The following is a 15,896-nucleotide window of genomic DNA, read 5'->3' as shown; positions in this document are numbered from 1 at the left end:
GGGCCTCTTCGAGTGAGTGATGAGTCCTAGGGCAGATGAACGCCAACATTGTCTTGGCTGCATCATTTTAAATTTAGCAGTCCCTCTAATAATCAGTTTCTAAAAAGAGGCATGCTTTATATTTAGCAATTACTAAAAATATATACTTGTAATATTTTTTTAACCAAATCATGTTTCTATTGAACTGGGGAGCTTGCTATTTAAAGGACACCTGCGACACATTCATTTGTGAAATAAATTTTATCCCTCCCTTCTCTGTTTTCTCTAATAGTTTCCTCCTTCTTTTCCTCTAATAGTTGGAATGGATTCAGCCCACACGTTTATTGTTTTGGCCAGTTTTTTTTTTTTTGTTTTGTTTTTTTTTTTTGTGGTATGCGGGCCTCCCTCTGTTGTGGCCTCTCCCGTCGCGGAGCGCAGGCTCCGGACGCGCAGGCCCAGCGGCCACGGCTCACGGGCCCAGCCGCTCCGCGGCATGTGGGATCCTCCCGGACCGGGGCGCGAACCCGTTTCCCCTGCATCGGCAGGTGGACGCGCAACCACTGTGCCACCAGGGAAGCCCCTGGTGTTGTATTTTAAAACGTCGAATTATCTGTCACTTAAGCATTAGGAAATTTCACATATACAGTTAGACTTCCATGCAGGCAGAGGAGGGACGCTCTGGGGTTGGGGGCAAGAAGCTTTAAAACCCTGAAGCAGTTTCCCCGCCTGAGGAGTTGGCCAGGCTCCCTCTGGTGGGTGGGTGCACGCCTGCCTTTCCACTGAGAGCTCTGCAGCGCCACCCACAGGTGTTACCAGATGGTCCTGTAGGCATTTTCATCTTTACTTCTTAGTTTTCTTAACATCTAGTTTGTACTTTCAGTTTTATTTTTTCTATAACTTTAAATGATTATAAAAACAATAATAACCATTATAGATAATTTTAAACCCCCAAAATTTAAAGGAATAAAAATCATTCGTATACTGCCCAGGAGCTACCACTATTAATATTTCCTTCCAGGCATTTCTCTTTTTGGGGTCTCTCTCTCTCTTAATTTTTGATGTTGATAATTTATACACAATTTTATACCATGCTATTAAAAGAAAACTCCGAACATGATGTTGATGTCTATATAATATTCTGTTGCATAAATGTGAGTAATTTTCTTAACTATTTTACAGATGAGGAAACTGAGGCACAGAGTAGTTAGGCAACTTTCCCAAGATCTTACAGCTAGTCAGCTCCAGTGCTAGACAATCTGCTTGATCATCTACTGCTGTGTTCTTATCTACGTGTCCCCTTGTGTGCACTGTGCTTCACAACCCCCAGTTCTAGGAGCACTGTTTCTCTAAAAGCTCAGAACCTTCCATCCCCATGATCCCCTCAAGCGAGTCCTGTCTTGGTGAAACCTTTGAAGTTGTACACTCCACCTTCTATTATAAAACCAAACAACTCGTTTAAATCACCTAAGCGCTTTGCCTTGGCATGTAGACCTTTGAGATACTATGGGTTATTTAATAACCACCACGTCTGGAGACCCTCCTGTGTGCCAGAATGTGTCAAGCCCTTTGTACACATTTTCTTATTTGGTCCATAAAATAACCCAGCGAGGTCTATGATTTATTATCCTCGTTTTCCTGGTAAGGAAACTGAGGCTCAGAGTGGCCAAGGTGAGGTTCTGATCTGGATCTCTGTCATTCCAAAACTCATGCTCTTTTCCCTCTGTCATCCTAATTCCCTGCAGTTGAAACCTGCCTTGTTTTTGAAAGTTCTTCCATTTTCTGTGTAAAGCTTCTCAGTCCGTCAGTGTGGTTCGTCTTTCAGTGCAGCGGTGGTAGGGCAGGGTCCCTGGGTTTAATAAGGCCCAGCACCTGCAGGGAGGCAGAGCCCCCATCTCTGCCTGGCGCCAGTCTGCCTGGCTTTGTCCCAGACCTCTCACCACACAGCTCCAGCCTCAGTGGCCATGGCAGTAGCATACTTTTCCCCATGGTCAGGTGCACGGCCTCTGGGCTGTTGTAGACTTCTCAGCTTAGGGACAGATACCTTTCTAAGCATTAAGAGAGCACCTGTCATTTCTGGCCTATTCTGTGAAAATTGGCACATGGGAGGTTGGGCCCAGCCACTTGGTCTGTAGAGTTGTAAATAAATGACTTCATCCAGAGGCAGGCCTCAGAGAAGAAAAGCCTGGGCTCTGCCTCGATAGCATCTCATCACTGGTGTCCACTGTGGGGCCCGCAGACAAGAATCAGGCATCCGGATTCCTAACAGAGACCAGCTCTCACCCTGTCTACAAGGAAGGGGAGAAATGGGTGCGGAAGGTGCAAGAAAAGTTAAGAGGATATCTTCCAAGAATATTCTGGCCCTTGTAGAAATGAGAGGCACTTGGATTGAGTCCCAAGGCTAATATTTTCAGAAGCCACTGTCACCATCAATCGTAAGCCCATGGGCTCCAAGGCCCTGGGTTAGCTGTGCAAAGCTGCCCATGGCCGTGAGTCTCTGCAGGCCGTTTGGTACAGCTGGACCCAGCTCTCTGTCCTCTGTGGGTGGAAACCAAGCAAAGGGACAGTGCTCTGTAGGGACTTTGGGTAAGGAAACCCACCCCTTTGCCACCTCTTTGTTTTTACATGGGCCCATTTTGGGGATGTTAGGGAAGGTTTGTCCAGAGCCCCTTGGGGGTGGGCTCAGGGAGCCCTCTCCCCATAAGAGGAGCCCTCATCTGTGCTATTAACTCAGCAGCAGACAGCCCAGGCTGGGTGGAGCCCTGGCTTTGGAGCAGGCAGGGTTCACGTCCTGGCCTGGTCACTGAATAATTCTGTGACTTGGGAGTCGAATCCTTCCCTACTCCTGTTTTCTCCCCGGTGACATGCAGGGGTACTGCTTCATCCCATGGTTTCCTGTGAGGACTGAGTGAGGGTTGATGTAAGAACGCAGTGAGCATGGGGCCGATGGAGAGCAGGCTCTCAGCCCGTGTGTCCTGAAGCTGAACACAGGCCTGTTTGGTGGAAGGGCCACCAATAGGACCAGTGCTCATTTGATTACTTGACTTGTTCAAAAATGACCTCAGGACAGGACAAGCCCATACCATAACCTTGCAGAATAAAGGTGGGGCCCGATCGGGCTACCACATGGGGGAGAGGGTGCCCAGAGTAGAAGCTTTTGCTGTGTGTGCCACTGACTGGCTGGGAGTTAGTTCTCACCCCCTTTCTTAGTCTGTTTTTTTTTTCTTTTTTTATAGATTTAATTAAATTAATTAATTAATTTATTTTTGGCTGAGTTGGGTCTTCGTTACTGCGCGCGGGCTTTCTCTAGTTGCGGCGAGTGGGGGCCGCTCTTCGTTGTGGTGCGCAGGCTTCTCACTGTGGTGGCTTCTCTCGTTGCGGAGCACAGGCTGTAGGCAGATGGGCTTCAGTAGTTGTGGCACACGGGCTCAGCAGTTGTGGCGCACGGGCTTCAGTAGTTATGGCTCGCGGGCTCCAGAGTGCAGGCTCAGTAGTTGTGGCACACGGTCATAGTTGCTCCGCGGCATGTGGGATCCTCCTGGACCAGAGATCGAACCCGTGTCCCCTACATTGGCAGGTGGACTCTTAACCACTGCGCCACCAGGGAAGCCCCTCTTAGTCTGGTTTGATGCTCAGAGAACTAGCTAGTTATCCATAAGGGAAGGAATAGGATGAGAGCAGCAACAGAAGTGGCATTTATTGAGGACTTACTATCTACTGAGCATGAGACTAAGTTGTTCATAACCCTTACCATATTTACTCCTTACTGCAGCCCCATGTGCTAAATGCTATTTTCCTGGTTTTATAGATGAACCAAGACTCAGAAATGTTAAACCACTTACCCAACTAGGAAATGAGAGAATCCAAATTTAACTCCAAAGCCAGTGTGCCTCTCAGGATGGCACCTAGCCAGTTCTGATCTTCTAATCAGTATGGGAACACAGGGACCACCTGACTTGCTGTTATGTGTGAAGTTTAATCTGCTATACCTAGTAGAGACTTGGGAACCACCCAGTGCTGCTGCCCATATGAATGTGTGTATGCGCCTGTGTTGTACTTACATGCTTGATTTACAAGAGTATGTCCACTCAGCACACCTGAATGCTGTATGTAATGCTTGTATGTAATTTCATTTGGGTAAAGGAGCATAGATGTCTGAGGTTGGGCAGAGGCAGTGGCTATGCATTCAGGGTGGGAGAGTTTGAGGGAGGGAACTCTTGGCTCACTCATTGTCTACTAGTAGCGAATTGATTTCCACTGTATTTCCTGTATGGGGTGGAAAAACGAAAGATGAACGTACTTGTTACAATGGTTTACGTACATGCTACTGCAGAATATCTTGGGAGAAGGAAGACCATGTCCAGAAAGAGAATATCCATCTTTGGACCAAGGGCAGCCCTCCCATTGAGCACGTTCCCACCTCCTCGGGCCTCTGTCTTAATTTGGCTGCAGAAGGCATGGGAGGGAAAGAGCCTGGTCAGGCAGGAGGATGCAGGGGAAAGAGCAGGTAGATGGCCAGGGCCACGGGCGTGTCCTCAATGGCCAGGAAGAGTGCGTTCATTCCGCAGAGCTCCACCTTGTGGGGAGGGCAGTGAACACCTCTAACTGCTCACCTCTGGCAGCTTTGCTCCTAACTTCCTAATGTGTCCTCGGACCCACTGGCCCTGGGCTCTGACTTGAGGTACTTTGTCGTGGTCTGGTAGTCCCTCTGAGCTGGTAGGATGGCTTTTTCTCTTCCAGGCTGAGGTAGCCCAGCTGCAAGAGCAGGTAGCCCTGAAGGATGCAGAAATTGAGCGCCTGCACAGTCAGCTCTCCCGGACTGCAGCTCTGCACAATGACCATGCAGAGAAAGGTAACTGGCCTGACTGTGACAGAATGCCGTTTGCCCTTTGGCCCTGGGCCTTCTCTTATAAGTGGGCATGTGTGTCTCTGGGTGTGTGTACTGCTGTGTGAGGAGGCATGCAATGTGCACGTACGTACGTGCGTGTGTGTGTTCGTGTGTGCATGCATGGTCCTATAAAGCCCAGCTCTATTGTGGAATCATTACCATGAACCCCTCCCCTGTTCGGAGGACTCCGCTCTGAAGGCTTTTCTCAGATGTACTCTGACCATTGAAGCTCTCTGTGCAGCTACCTCTGGAGCTTTTACTCTTTCCCTTAATTGAAAGGACTTGTCTTTGTGTCATCACCAAAGAAGAGGCTTTAGCAATTCATTCAGTCATTGAATGGATCCGTGCCTGATACTCACATAAGAGCCTGAGGTTACAGAAACAAATTCGTTATTTCTCATCCTTTGGATCTCAACTTAAATGTTACCTCTCAGGAAGACCTTTCCTGGCCACCCTACCTCAACTAGGGGCCCCCATTTTTCTCAAACTCAGCATTCTTTTTTTCTTTCATAGTACTTATTGTAATTGATCAGTGTTGTATTTTGTGAGGTCTTGTATAGACTGTCATCCTCCTTCTGGGGCAGTGACTGTGTCTCTCTTATTTGAGACCATAGCCACAGAGCTTCACATGGCATTCAGCCCATGGCTGCTAAGAAATAGTTATTGAATAAGTGAAAGGATGGTGAATAGTCCCTGAGGAGTTCAAGTCTTGCTGATTACAAATAGAGGCTAAATCCTCAAATATTCTTAATGCGTATTTGATGTTTACAGCTATTTGCCTTATATACAAAATGATCACACACCCTCCAGCTTCTCCTCTGGCCCCCGGGCTGCAGAGCAGTGCTGGAGGAGGTCACGTAGCCCTGTGAATTAGCCCCACTACAGAGTTGCAGCTGGGCCTCGGCACCACTTAGCTTGGATCCCTGGCTGGGGCGGGGAAGCTGTGCAGCCCTGAAACGGTGGCTCAGGCGGGAGGAGGAAATTAGTGACCCATATGCTTGTCCCTGCGCCAGCCTTTCTCATTGTCTTCTCAAGCCATTGAGTATGTCACCTACTTGCCACGGCCTAATGTGGAGGCTGGAGACCCCTGAGATACTCTAGATTCTCTGTGATGCTAAATTTGCATAGAGAGCTCCCCAGGCCCTGACTTCTGGGCCAGGCAGGCTTCCCCTTGCACTCCATGCTTCCCCACAGGCCTTGCCTTCCAGGCCCTACCCCATTCCATCGTCGGGCACCTCCTGGAGCTGATCCTTGGGGCCTTGCTCAGGTTGGGGCCTGCCCAAGGCATCAAGGTTTGCCAGTCTTCATCTGGCGCTTACTGCCCGCCCCTCCACAAACTGGGTTTGCCAAGTTGGTCTTTAGCCGCCAAGAGCCTAAGATAATGAGCAGTGCTCTGCACCTTCCTCTGAAGATGAATCCCTACAGCTATTTACACAAAGTCCATAAATCCATTCTTCCTATTCTTGTCGGATGTAGCAAGCATCCCAAAAGGAGATGGGGTGACTATACATATTTTTGTCCCCTTGTCTCCTGTATTTTTCTTACATAGACATCCCTATTCTCTGTAGTTCCCAATTTGGGGATGGGTATAGGGCTTTGTTTGGAAAAACTAGCTATGTGTTAATTCTTAGACCTCCACGTATTTAGCAGAAAGACCCCCAGCTCCTTTAGGCTTTGGCCTTTGACCTGGCTCTCCAGACTAGTTTGGGAAGAATTTGAGAGAGTCTCTTGGGCCCAAAGTGAGAGAAGGCAACGTGTTGTCCACCACAGACTGACAAAGATCCCTTGGCCCATAGAGAAATTCTGTAGGCTTACGATGAACTGAGAGTGTTTTCCTTAACAGTAGAGTTTGTTTTAATATATTTACAGATCCAGCTAAACACTGTTAGTCAATTCCGACTGTGACCTTCTAAATTGAGCCAAGTACCTGACTCTCTTTTACATAATCATTCTTTCCCTGTCTCTGTTCAGCTATAGACTTTCTTTTTTTTTTCTCATTTTAAATTCTCCTCTGCTACAGTCCGTGGGACAGTGTGATTCTCTCTAAAACTAGCTGCCCAGGTACATGCCTACTCAAGTTATAAAGGATAAATGTCTGTTCCCTTGTGGGATGTCAGTTGTGAAAGATTTGGGGGTTCCTCTATGTCACCCTTGAATAAATGGCATTTTGGTTTTTTCCCCACAAATGTCTCTAAAGAGAAGACAAAATAGTAGGTTCATTCGTTTAATAGTCCAACAAATATGTAATGAGACTGACTCTATGCCAGACACCACCATGGGCTCTTTAAAGAAGTAGGGAGCCACGTGTAACTTATTCATATGGTAAGTCTTAGCATCTTAGCAGGTGGGAATATTTGTCTGCATTTACGTAAATAATTCTTCCTATACCTAAATTCTTTTAGACCAAGAAATCCAGCGTCTGAAAATGGGGATGGAAACTTTGCTTGTTGCCAATGAAGATAAGGTAAGATGGCCGTGGAGCGGCCCTGCCCTTTCCCTGCTGACATTCCTGGTTCTGTTTGGTCCTATTAGTCTCTGATATTTTGGACAGGGCTGTGCCCATCAGACCACTGACTCAGGGAAGTGTCAGGAGAATGGCCTCTGCCTCCTAGACATGTGGCTCAGCCACCTGTTTTTGGCTTTGATGCCTGGGAGCTTTGCCTAAATGGCATCTCCCAAAGGCAGAATAAAGCCATGCCTGTTCATGCAGGTGTAAGGAAAAAAAACACCACTGAGGTTACTGCCAATATCATAGCTGCTGCTCAGACTACTAGCAAAACTCAAGAACGGTTCACCAGTCTCCCACGTTCATGATCTGGTGATAGATCCATCGTAACTGGTGATGCATAATCATAAAATAGCCACCTCCATAACTAGAGAGCACCTATCTGGCAAAAACATCAGCTCTAAGGATCACAACCCTGCATTTTACAGATGAGGAAACATACTCAAAGTGCTAATGTAGGTTTGCCCAAGGTCAGGTAACAGTAGATAGCAGAGCCAGGGTCATACCCAAGTTTATCTAACTCTGAAATCTGTGTGGCCTCCCAAGTCCCCAGCCTTTGCTGAAAGAAATGATCTCCTCTGGGAATTTCCTCTGTTGTGTAAGGAATCTCAGCCTCCTACGGAGCAAGTGAGAATTTTGAGAGAAATACGACAGCTTTATTTTATCGGTTTTTTTTTTTTTTTTTTTTTTTTTTTTGCACGTAGCTCCAGAGGACAATACTCGGACCAGGAGGCAGATTTCAATGGCTGTGTCAGGAGGGTAGGGAGACGATGAGTTTCCTGCTTCGGGAAATGTTTGAGCCCCTCGAAGGCTGTATCAAACAGGGATTGTTTGATGACTAGAGATTGGATTCATAGCCTTCAGGTAGAGGCAAGAGTGCTTTTGCAGCTGCTCAGGAGGTAGACCACTGAGAACCCAGGGCCTGGACACTGTGTTTCCCTTTGGAATATTCTATGGGTTCCACACAGCATTTCTTCTCAGTGTGCCCAGAACATAGCCAGGGCCCCCAGATGAAATCACCAGGTGCCAGTGGTGGTGTTTACATAGAAATCTTTCTTGTCCTGTGACAGGACCGTCGGATAGAGGAGCTTACTGGGCTGTTAAACCAGTACCGAAGGGTGAAGGAGATCGTGATGGCGACTCAAGGTAAGAGCAAGGGGGAGCTTGCCATTTTCTCCCCCAGATATTCCATCTCTACTGTGTTAAATCCAGGGGCAGACCTGCCAGAAGAGTCCTCATCTTCATTTGGAAAAATGCTCTGCTGGAGAACGGAGCTGGTTAGACGGCCCTGGGTGGTGGGAAACTGGCAGATGTTGCTTTCCAGAAGTTGTGTCAAACGGCAGTCAGTTCAGAGCTTCCAGGGACTATCCAGATCACCAAAGAAAGACAGCCTTCAATTCGAGCCATTGGCAATCCCTACCCTTGGAAGATCTATGCATCTGCCCAGGACACCTCTTAGAGACAATGAGTGCAGTCAAACCTGCATCCAAAGGCAGCTTAATACCCTCGTTGGGGATTAGAGCTTGCCCACCTCCTGGAGAATCTAAAAGCTTCCCCAGCAGACGCCAGGACACTTGGGGAGCCTTCTTTGAGTTGCTGGGTACCTGAGTTCCCATAGGAAGTCACAGGGCAGTGAGAGCTGTTTGTGTGGCCCTGAAGAATCTTCTGAACTACGCTTTTAATGTCCCTTTATGTGTTTCTTTGTCCTTTTTAAAAAAAATATACATTTATTTATTTATTTTTGGCTGCGTTGGGTCTTCGTTGCTGCACGTGGGCTTTCTCTAGTTGCGGCGAGTGGGGGCTACTCTTCGTTGCGGTACACGGGCTTCTCATTGCAGTGGCTTCTCTTGTTGCAGAGCACAGGCTCTAGGCACACAGGCTTCAGTAGTTGTGGCTCACGGGCTCTAGAGCGCAGGCTCAGTAGTTGTGGCGCACGGGCTTAGTTGCTCCGTGGCATGTGGGATCTTCCTGGACCAGGGCTCGAACCCGTGTCCCCTGCTTTGGCAGGTGGATTCTTAACCACTGCACCACCCGGGAAGTCCCTCTTTGTCCTTCTTAATGAAGGAGAAACAACGTTAGGATTGTGTGGTACAATTACAGGTTTCTAAACAAGTCACGTGGTAGTAATTATCTCTTCTGCATTAATGCTTCCAGGGCCTTCAGAAAGAACTCTCTCAATCAATGAGGAAGAACTGGAGGGAGGTTTCAGAAACTGGAACACTGCAAATAAAGGCCCTGAAGAACTTTTTAAACCAGAGGTACTGTGTTTCCAGTCATGATGTGGGGTTTCAGCAGGCCCCAGGAGCTTACCCTGGGCCTGGGGGAGGATCTAGTCAGGTACCAGTCAGGTACCTCTCAGGTGTAAATCTTGACAGGTAGAAAAAAATCAATGGAGTTAGCCCCCGAGGCCTTGGGAAGAGCACTGAGGGTGGGTCAGAGTCAGGGCCTGTGTTCCGGTTGGGAGGGACAGCATAGTGGATACTGGACTTCCCAGGACAGGAAGTTTCTTTTTTAACTGGTTTCCTTGTTTATTTTTGCCTTTCCTCTCTGGACTATAAGCCTAGACCAAAGGTGTTCTTTGTTTTATTTACCACTGTCTCTCCAGGATCTGCAGTGATGCCTTGATACCCAGTAGGATTCAACAAATATTTGTTTAATGAATGAATGAATGCATCTTGCACATTTGGGGGGATAGATGAACTTTTGAAGAGATGCATTCCTATTTCACAGACAACGTCCCGTCCCTATAACCAGCGTACAGATTTCCTTTTTTCTTGTTTAAAATTTGATCCAGTTCTATGAACCTCTCTGGACTTAGTCTAGATACACATAGGCAAATTAACTCATAGATACAGATCTCAGATGAAGAAGGGGTTTCAGCCCAGGATCCAAAAGGTTCTTGAAACTCCAGAACAGTCACAATGAAAAGGATCTTAGCAGTCCAACTCAACCCTTTTAATTAAGGGAGGAGCAAAAGTGTCACCCGGTGGCCCAGTTATGTAGTCAGAGCAAGCATCCCAGATTGCTGGCAAAAATAGCAGTAACCTGATACCCAGTACCTCTGGGTGGTCCCTGTGATGAGCACTGCACATGACTCACCTCATTTACTCCTCATGACCCCTTTGGGATTCTTCTTTTATTGTGTTGCAGCTGAGGCTCAGAGAGGGTAAGTAATCTGCTCTAGGTCACCCAGCAAGTAGATGGCAGAACTTGGTCTTGAACACAAAAGCCCAGGCTTTTAACAACTTACGTCCTATGATGCCAGGGTTCTTTCTATGGTAGACCAAAAAGATACTGGGATCTAGAGAATAGAGGCAGCCCTTGCAGACAGGAAAGACATCAAATTGCGTCCTTATCTACCACCAGATTAGCTCACGTTCATTCCACCCTTGATACTCTTGCCTTTCTGGCCTCCTTGCTAAGCTCATTCTCATTTCTCAAGATTCAGCTCAAGTGTTCTCCCCTCTGAAGCCTTCCTAACCTTCCTACCAACAAGAAGGATCCTCTCCCTCCCCTCTATCCCCATATTATATTATAGGTATTGGTATCAGAGGGACATGTTGCATTGCTCTTTCATCCTAATTAACTTACCTGACTCCCTGATGTGGGCAGTGCTTGCCCCACACCCAGCACAGGGCCTGGCAGGCAGTAGATGTTGCTCGTGTTTGTTGATTGACTATATGAATTACAGAGTTGCTCACTGCCAGCAGAAATAGACTCCGGCTGACCTTTGCCAACAAGGAGTGTTTTTAAGAGGGTGTGCAGTGGCTCACTGAATGAAAGGAAAAGCTGAAGAACCAAGCTCAGAAAAGGCAGGGGCAGCAGGGATTCAGGTCTCAGGACTGACTTGTCAGGACTCTACTGCTAGAATGTGAACTTAGGCCCTGGAAGGAGAGGCAAGTTGGCCAAGGTTGTTCAGTATACCTTCCTCCTTGTCTACAGCCATACCACCCTGAACGCACCTGATCTTGTCCAATATGTCTTCCTTTTTGGCATCTTAAAAAAGCAAGGCATTGGAATGATGTAGCCACCATGGCTGTACCCAGGGGTGGAGATGTAACTCCCCAAGAGGAATTGTCCAAAAAAGGGGATGGTGGGTAGTCTCCAAACAGTATCTGTCCAGTGACTCTTCCGTTTCCGGTGCAGGTATCTCCAAGGGGTAGCTCTCCCACGGTGGGACCACCCCCGCTACCGCAGAAATCACTGGAAACCAGGTAGGAGGCCCAAGCATCTCCGTGGAGCCACTGTGCTCTCAGGCCCCTCTCGGGGCTCCAGATGTGGCAGTGAGCCCAGCCACCATGTCCTGGACAGACCTGCCCTCCCTTTTGGCCCCAGCAGTGGTCACAAGGGCCAAAATGGTGGAGCAGTCATGAACCATGCCTACCTGCCCTGGCCACAGAGGGCCTTCCCTTCCCATAGGTTGAAGGTCCGGGTCGTTGTCACTGAGAAAAGACTTGGCCAGGGGTTGGGGCCTCAGAGAAGAGGTGGCTGCACCTCATCTGTGCCCCCTAGTGGTTCTTCAGAGCATCTTGTGAGGTGTGCCTGTCATTCCTTGTAAGCCCCTCTGGAACGTCCTTCCTGCTCTCAGGGAATCTAGCCCTGTGACAATCCACATTCTCCAGGGAGGACCATTTCTCTTCACAGGGAAATTGGTCCAGTTGCTTTGGGGAAGCTTCACATAGCAATGAGCTTATCACAGGCTGGCCTGTGGGGTCACTTCGCTGCCACCTGACTGATTCCCTTGAAAATGAACCTATTTCTAGTTCCCTACGTCAGCTCTTTAGAACACATTTCCAAGTTATGGGGATCTGGAGCTCTACTGCCAAGAGCAGGCTGCCTTTCAGCCAAAGTATCTGGGGAAGACGGCCACAAGTGTGGTGGGAGCTTCCCCAGAAGGGCACTGAGTCTTCAGAGGTCTGACGCCTGTGCACTCCGAACCCCATTTTCCAGAAAGCCATTGTTCCCTGAGCCTTTAGCCTCAGGGGAAAACAGCAGTGTCAAGGAGGGCGACTGGCCAGTCCTTAGTTTTGCAGAAGAAGAAATTTGGTTGATGAGTTCACTCGGAAGTCGGCACTGAGTGACTCACACTGACCAGACTCACAAGAGACTAATGTACTAACAGATGCTGATTTATTCATATGAACTGAGAAATATCACTGCCAAGGAGACTTGACACAAGGTAACCCTGTTGCCTCTTCTCTATCCAGTTGGTGCCCTTCTTTGCAAAATAGCCCCGGAGAAAGCAAATTCCTCTGAGCAGACTGCTCAGGGCATACAGAGACAGAGCAGAGGGTTGAAGGATCCTAGCAGGTGATGCTTTGGAGCTGTGGCTGAGGTGCTCATCTCCACTCCAAGGTGGCACCACCTCCCTCGCTGGATTACTGTCAGACTCACAGACAAGGCAGTATTGGCTTTTGACTCCACAGACATTGGCCTTCTTTTATGACCACACAACAGCCAGCTCCCACTGATGCCACTGAATTGAGTGTATTCGGGTTTTTTGAGGAATGCCAAGGACTTTTGATTTGGATTTCAGTGATGCTCTCATGCCCTCACCAAGACATTGTCAGACCAGGCCATCCCCAAAGTGGGCCAGTCTCATCTCATGTGTAATGGTTATGATGAGAGGGCGTTCTCGTTTTTTTCCTGCCCTTGACCCTAAGCCCAAGATAGACTACCAGTTAAACATCTGAAGCGTCCTCTGCACGAATGATACCACGTACCTCCTTCTCCAGTTACTGTTTCCTTATTGACTTTCTTTTGTGTTTTTCCAGGGCTCAGAAAAAACTCTCCTGTAGTCTCGAAGACTTGAGAAGTGAATCCGTGGATAAGGTCAGACCATCAGTCTATCCATAAAGATGTCTGAGTTACTTCTTTGTGCCCAGCACAGTGCTGGGATACACAGGCTGGGTGCTGTCCCTACCTCATGGAAGCTTTTATCAAGTTTGCTGGGCAGGCAGGAATTACAGGAACATTTTGAGAAAATGTTCAGGTGTGGTGTGGCCCAAGGCATCCTAGAGGCAGGGCAAGTCAGGACACGCTGCCTAGAGTTGGTGAGAAGATGCTGAGGTGGGCACGGGCAGGTTTGGGGAAATGGTGGGGAGTAGGAGGAGGTAAGGTCAGAGCCGCGAGTCAGATGGAGCCAGAGAAGATCTCGAATCCTGGCCCTGTTTCTCCAGGGCACTTGGGAGTGTTGCACAGATTTTGAATGAGGACATAATGTGGATAAAGGAGACCCTGGGGGTGGGTTATGGGATAAAGTAGATTGGAGAGGAAGCTTTTTAAAGAGTCCAGAAAGGCATGAGGAGGGCTTTGTGGCCCCTGACCAGGTGGGTGACCCCCATGTGGAAGGGGGAGGGTCGCAGGCTCTTGAGCAGCAAGGTCATTGAAGATGTAGGGGTCCTGCCCTATAGACAACCTTCAGTGACCTTGCCACATAGATCCCTTGATGTCCAGCAGTACGCCAGACTCCCTGGTGATACAGGAGAAAACCAGGAAGGATGGAGCTGGCAGTGGCTTTGCTCCCACGATCACGTGCCTCTCGCTCCCCCAGTCAGATTGCTGGCAGCTGCCCGGGGACATCTGTCCATGAGGTCCGACAGTGACCTGTGTTTCCTCCACGGATGGTGATGATCTGACATAAAGACGGGGAGGGAGGGGTGAGCCTGGCAGGTTCAGGCAGGCAGGCGGCCCTGAGTTCCTGTTTTGACTAATGCATTTCTCCTTTTCTCCACATAACTGAAATCCTCCTTGCCATCCCATAGTGCGTCGGTGGGAACCAGCTCTCCCCAGTGGTAGAACCCAAGGTACATTAACTGCATGTCCCTTTCGTCTATATGAGGTTGTGCTGTTTGCCAGAGTCTTTTCACTTAGCAAATTACAGCTTTGGTAACCTTAAGATATGTTACCTATAAGGGGTAGGAGGGTAACAGGAAAGACGAAACTTCCTCTCCTGTTTTCTTTTTATGTGCACCCAGCTGGATCCTGTGCTTTCATCTCTATTATCTGTGGGATAGGATTTCTTATTATCTCCTCCATCTTATAGGCTCTGATAATTCCTCTTTGACAAGCCAAAGTAGATCTGATCTCTGGGAAGGGGGGGATATTATGATCTCAGCACACAAGTAGAGGAACATGACAGCTCTCATCCTTTCTGCGCTGATAAGTCATGATTTAAAAAAACCCAGGAGCACTTCCCTGGTGGCACAGTGGTTAAGAATCCGCCTGCCAAGGAGGGGACACGGGTCCGAGCCCTGGTCCAGGAAGATCCCACATGCTGCGGAGCAGCTAAGTCGGTGCACCACAACTACTGAGCCTGTGCTCTAGAGCCAGCAAGCCTCAACTGCTGAGCCCACGTGCCACGACTGCTGAGGCTCACACACCTAGAGCCCATGCTCCGCAGCAAGAGAAGCCACTGCAATGAGAAGCCTGTGCACCGCAACGAAGAGTAGCCCCTGCTTGCCGCAACTAAAGAAAGCCCACGCACAGCAACGAAGACCCAACGCAGCCAGATAAATAAATAATTAACTCAAACAAAAAACCCAGGAGCACACTCAGCCTCAGGTGCAAGGATCCTTCTGTAGCGTCCCCTCACATGGGTGTCTGGCCCTTGCTTTCTGTAACTGAGAGCTCATGACATTGTAAGAAAACCCCTGTGTTCTTTTCCAGCTCTGTCTGTTAGATCCATCTCTGGACTTCCCTAGAATGATCATCCGCTCATCAGCTCTCCCTGTGGAGTCCGTGGAATGAGTCAGTCTCCCCTGCTCCTGACAGCTCTAGAATTGGAGTCCCTCAGTCCCTCTCTGAGTTATCATCTTCTCATGTGCACAGGTCACAAGCCCTTAAAGTTCCTATTCTGTCACCTAGGATGAGCACTTGGTCCTCAGTGTGTGCTCTACGTCATGCCCTGGACCACACTTGAGCCTGATATTGTAGATGGGGTCTGCCCCATGCATACCTCGCTCCAGGGACTGATGTTGTGGTTACTGCTGTCACTCCAGGCCCTGGGCAAGGGATAATTCTCTGTGCCTCTGTTTAGTTCTGTCCTCGTGTGCTAGGCCAGAGGCAGGAATTGTTATTCTTTATTTAAAAACAATAAAACTGAGGTTCTGAGGGCCTAAAGAGAGAGGGTTTGGCCTGAGTCGGTGTGACTCAGAGCCTTGGGGTCTTCCCGCTCAGCTGCGCTGCCTCTGTGCTGTTTTAGGGCAGCTGGGTCATCACCCGTCTGCTGCTCCTTGCCTGAGATTTCCATCCCCCACCCCTGTAACCAGGGTCATTCTTCTCAGAGACTGCAGGCGCAGAACCGACTTCAAGAATTTGTTTCCTCTGTGTTGTGTTCTGATGTTGCACCCCTTTCTCCAGCAGTGAGTCCTTCCTTCCTAGCTTCTCTTCTTGGCTGAACAGAGCTGAGAGAGAGCCCTTTCCGTTGCCCTTGGTTCCTTTCGTCGTCTTTCTCACAGGTCTGGGCCGCCTTTTTTTTTTTTTTTTTTTTTTTTTTTTTTTTTTTTTTTTTTTTTTTTTGTGGTT

The 15,896-nt window shown here is 48.5% G+C and overlaps 1 protein-coding gene across 3 annotated transcripts in view; it reads left to right on the top strand.

The window, feature by feature from the left end:
* PPFIBP2 (PPFIA binding protein 2) overlaps positions 1-15,896 on the top strand; it is a 94,479-nt gene that overhangs the window by 61,118 nt on the left and 17,465 nt on the right. For all 3 annotated transcript variants that reach the window (XM_028484327.2, XM_055082543.1, XM_055082544.1), the window contains 7 exons: positions 4,717-4,828; positions 7,267-7,328; positions 8,441-8,516; positions 9,525-9,628; positions 11,517-11,584; positions 13,145-13,202; positions 14,135-14,176. In XM_028484327.2, coding sequence (XP_028340128.1) covers positions 4,717-4,828; positions 7,267-7,328; positions 8,441-8,516; positions 9,525-9,628; positions 11,517-11,584; positions 13,145-13,202; positions 14,135-14,176 — 522 coding nt within the window. The remainder of the gene's footprint in view (positions 1-4,716; positions 4,829-7,266; positions 7,329-8,440; positions 8,517-9,524; positions 9,629-11,516; positions 11,585-13,144; positions 13,203-14,134; positions 14,177-15,896) is intronic.

The sequence above is a fragment of the Physeter macrocephalus genome, unplaced genomic scaffold (assembly GCF_002837175.3).
Source record: "Physeter macrocephalus isolate SW-GA unplaced genomic scaffold, ASM283717v5 random_162, whole genome shotgun sequence".
Taxonomy (NCBI): Eukaryota; Metazoa; Chordata; class Mammalia; order Artiodactyla; family Physeteridae; genus Physeter; species Physeter macrocephalus.
Note: the sequence above shows the minus strand (reverse complement) of the source record. Positions and strands in the feature narration are given on the sequence as shown.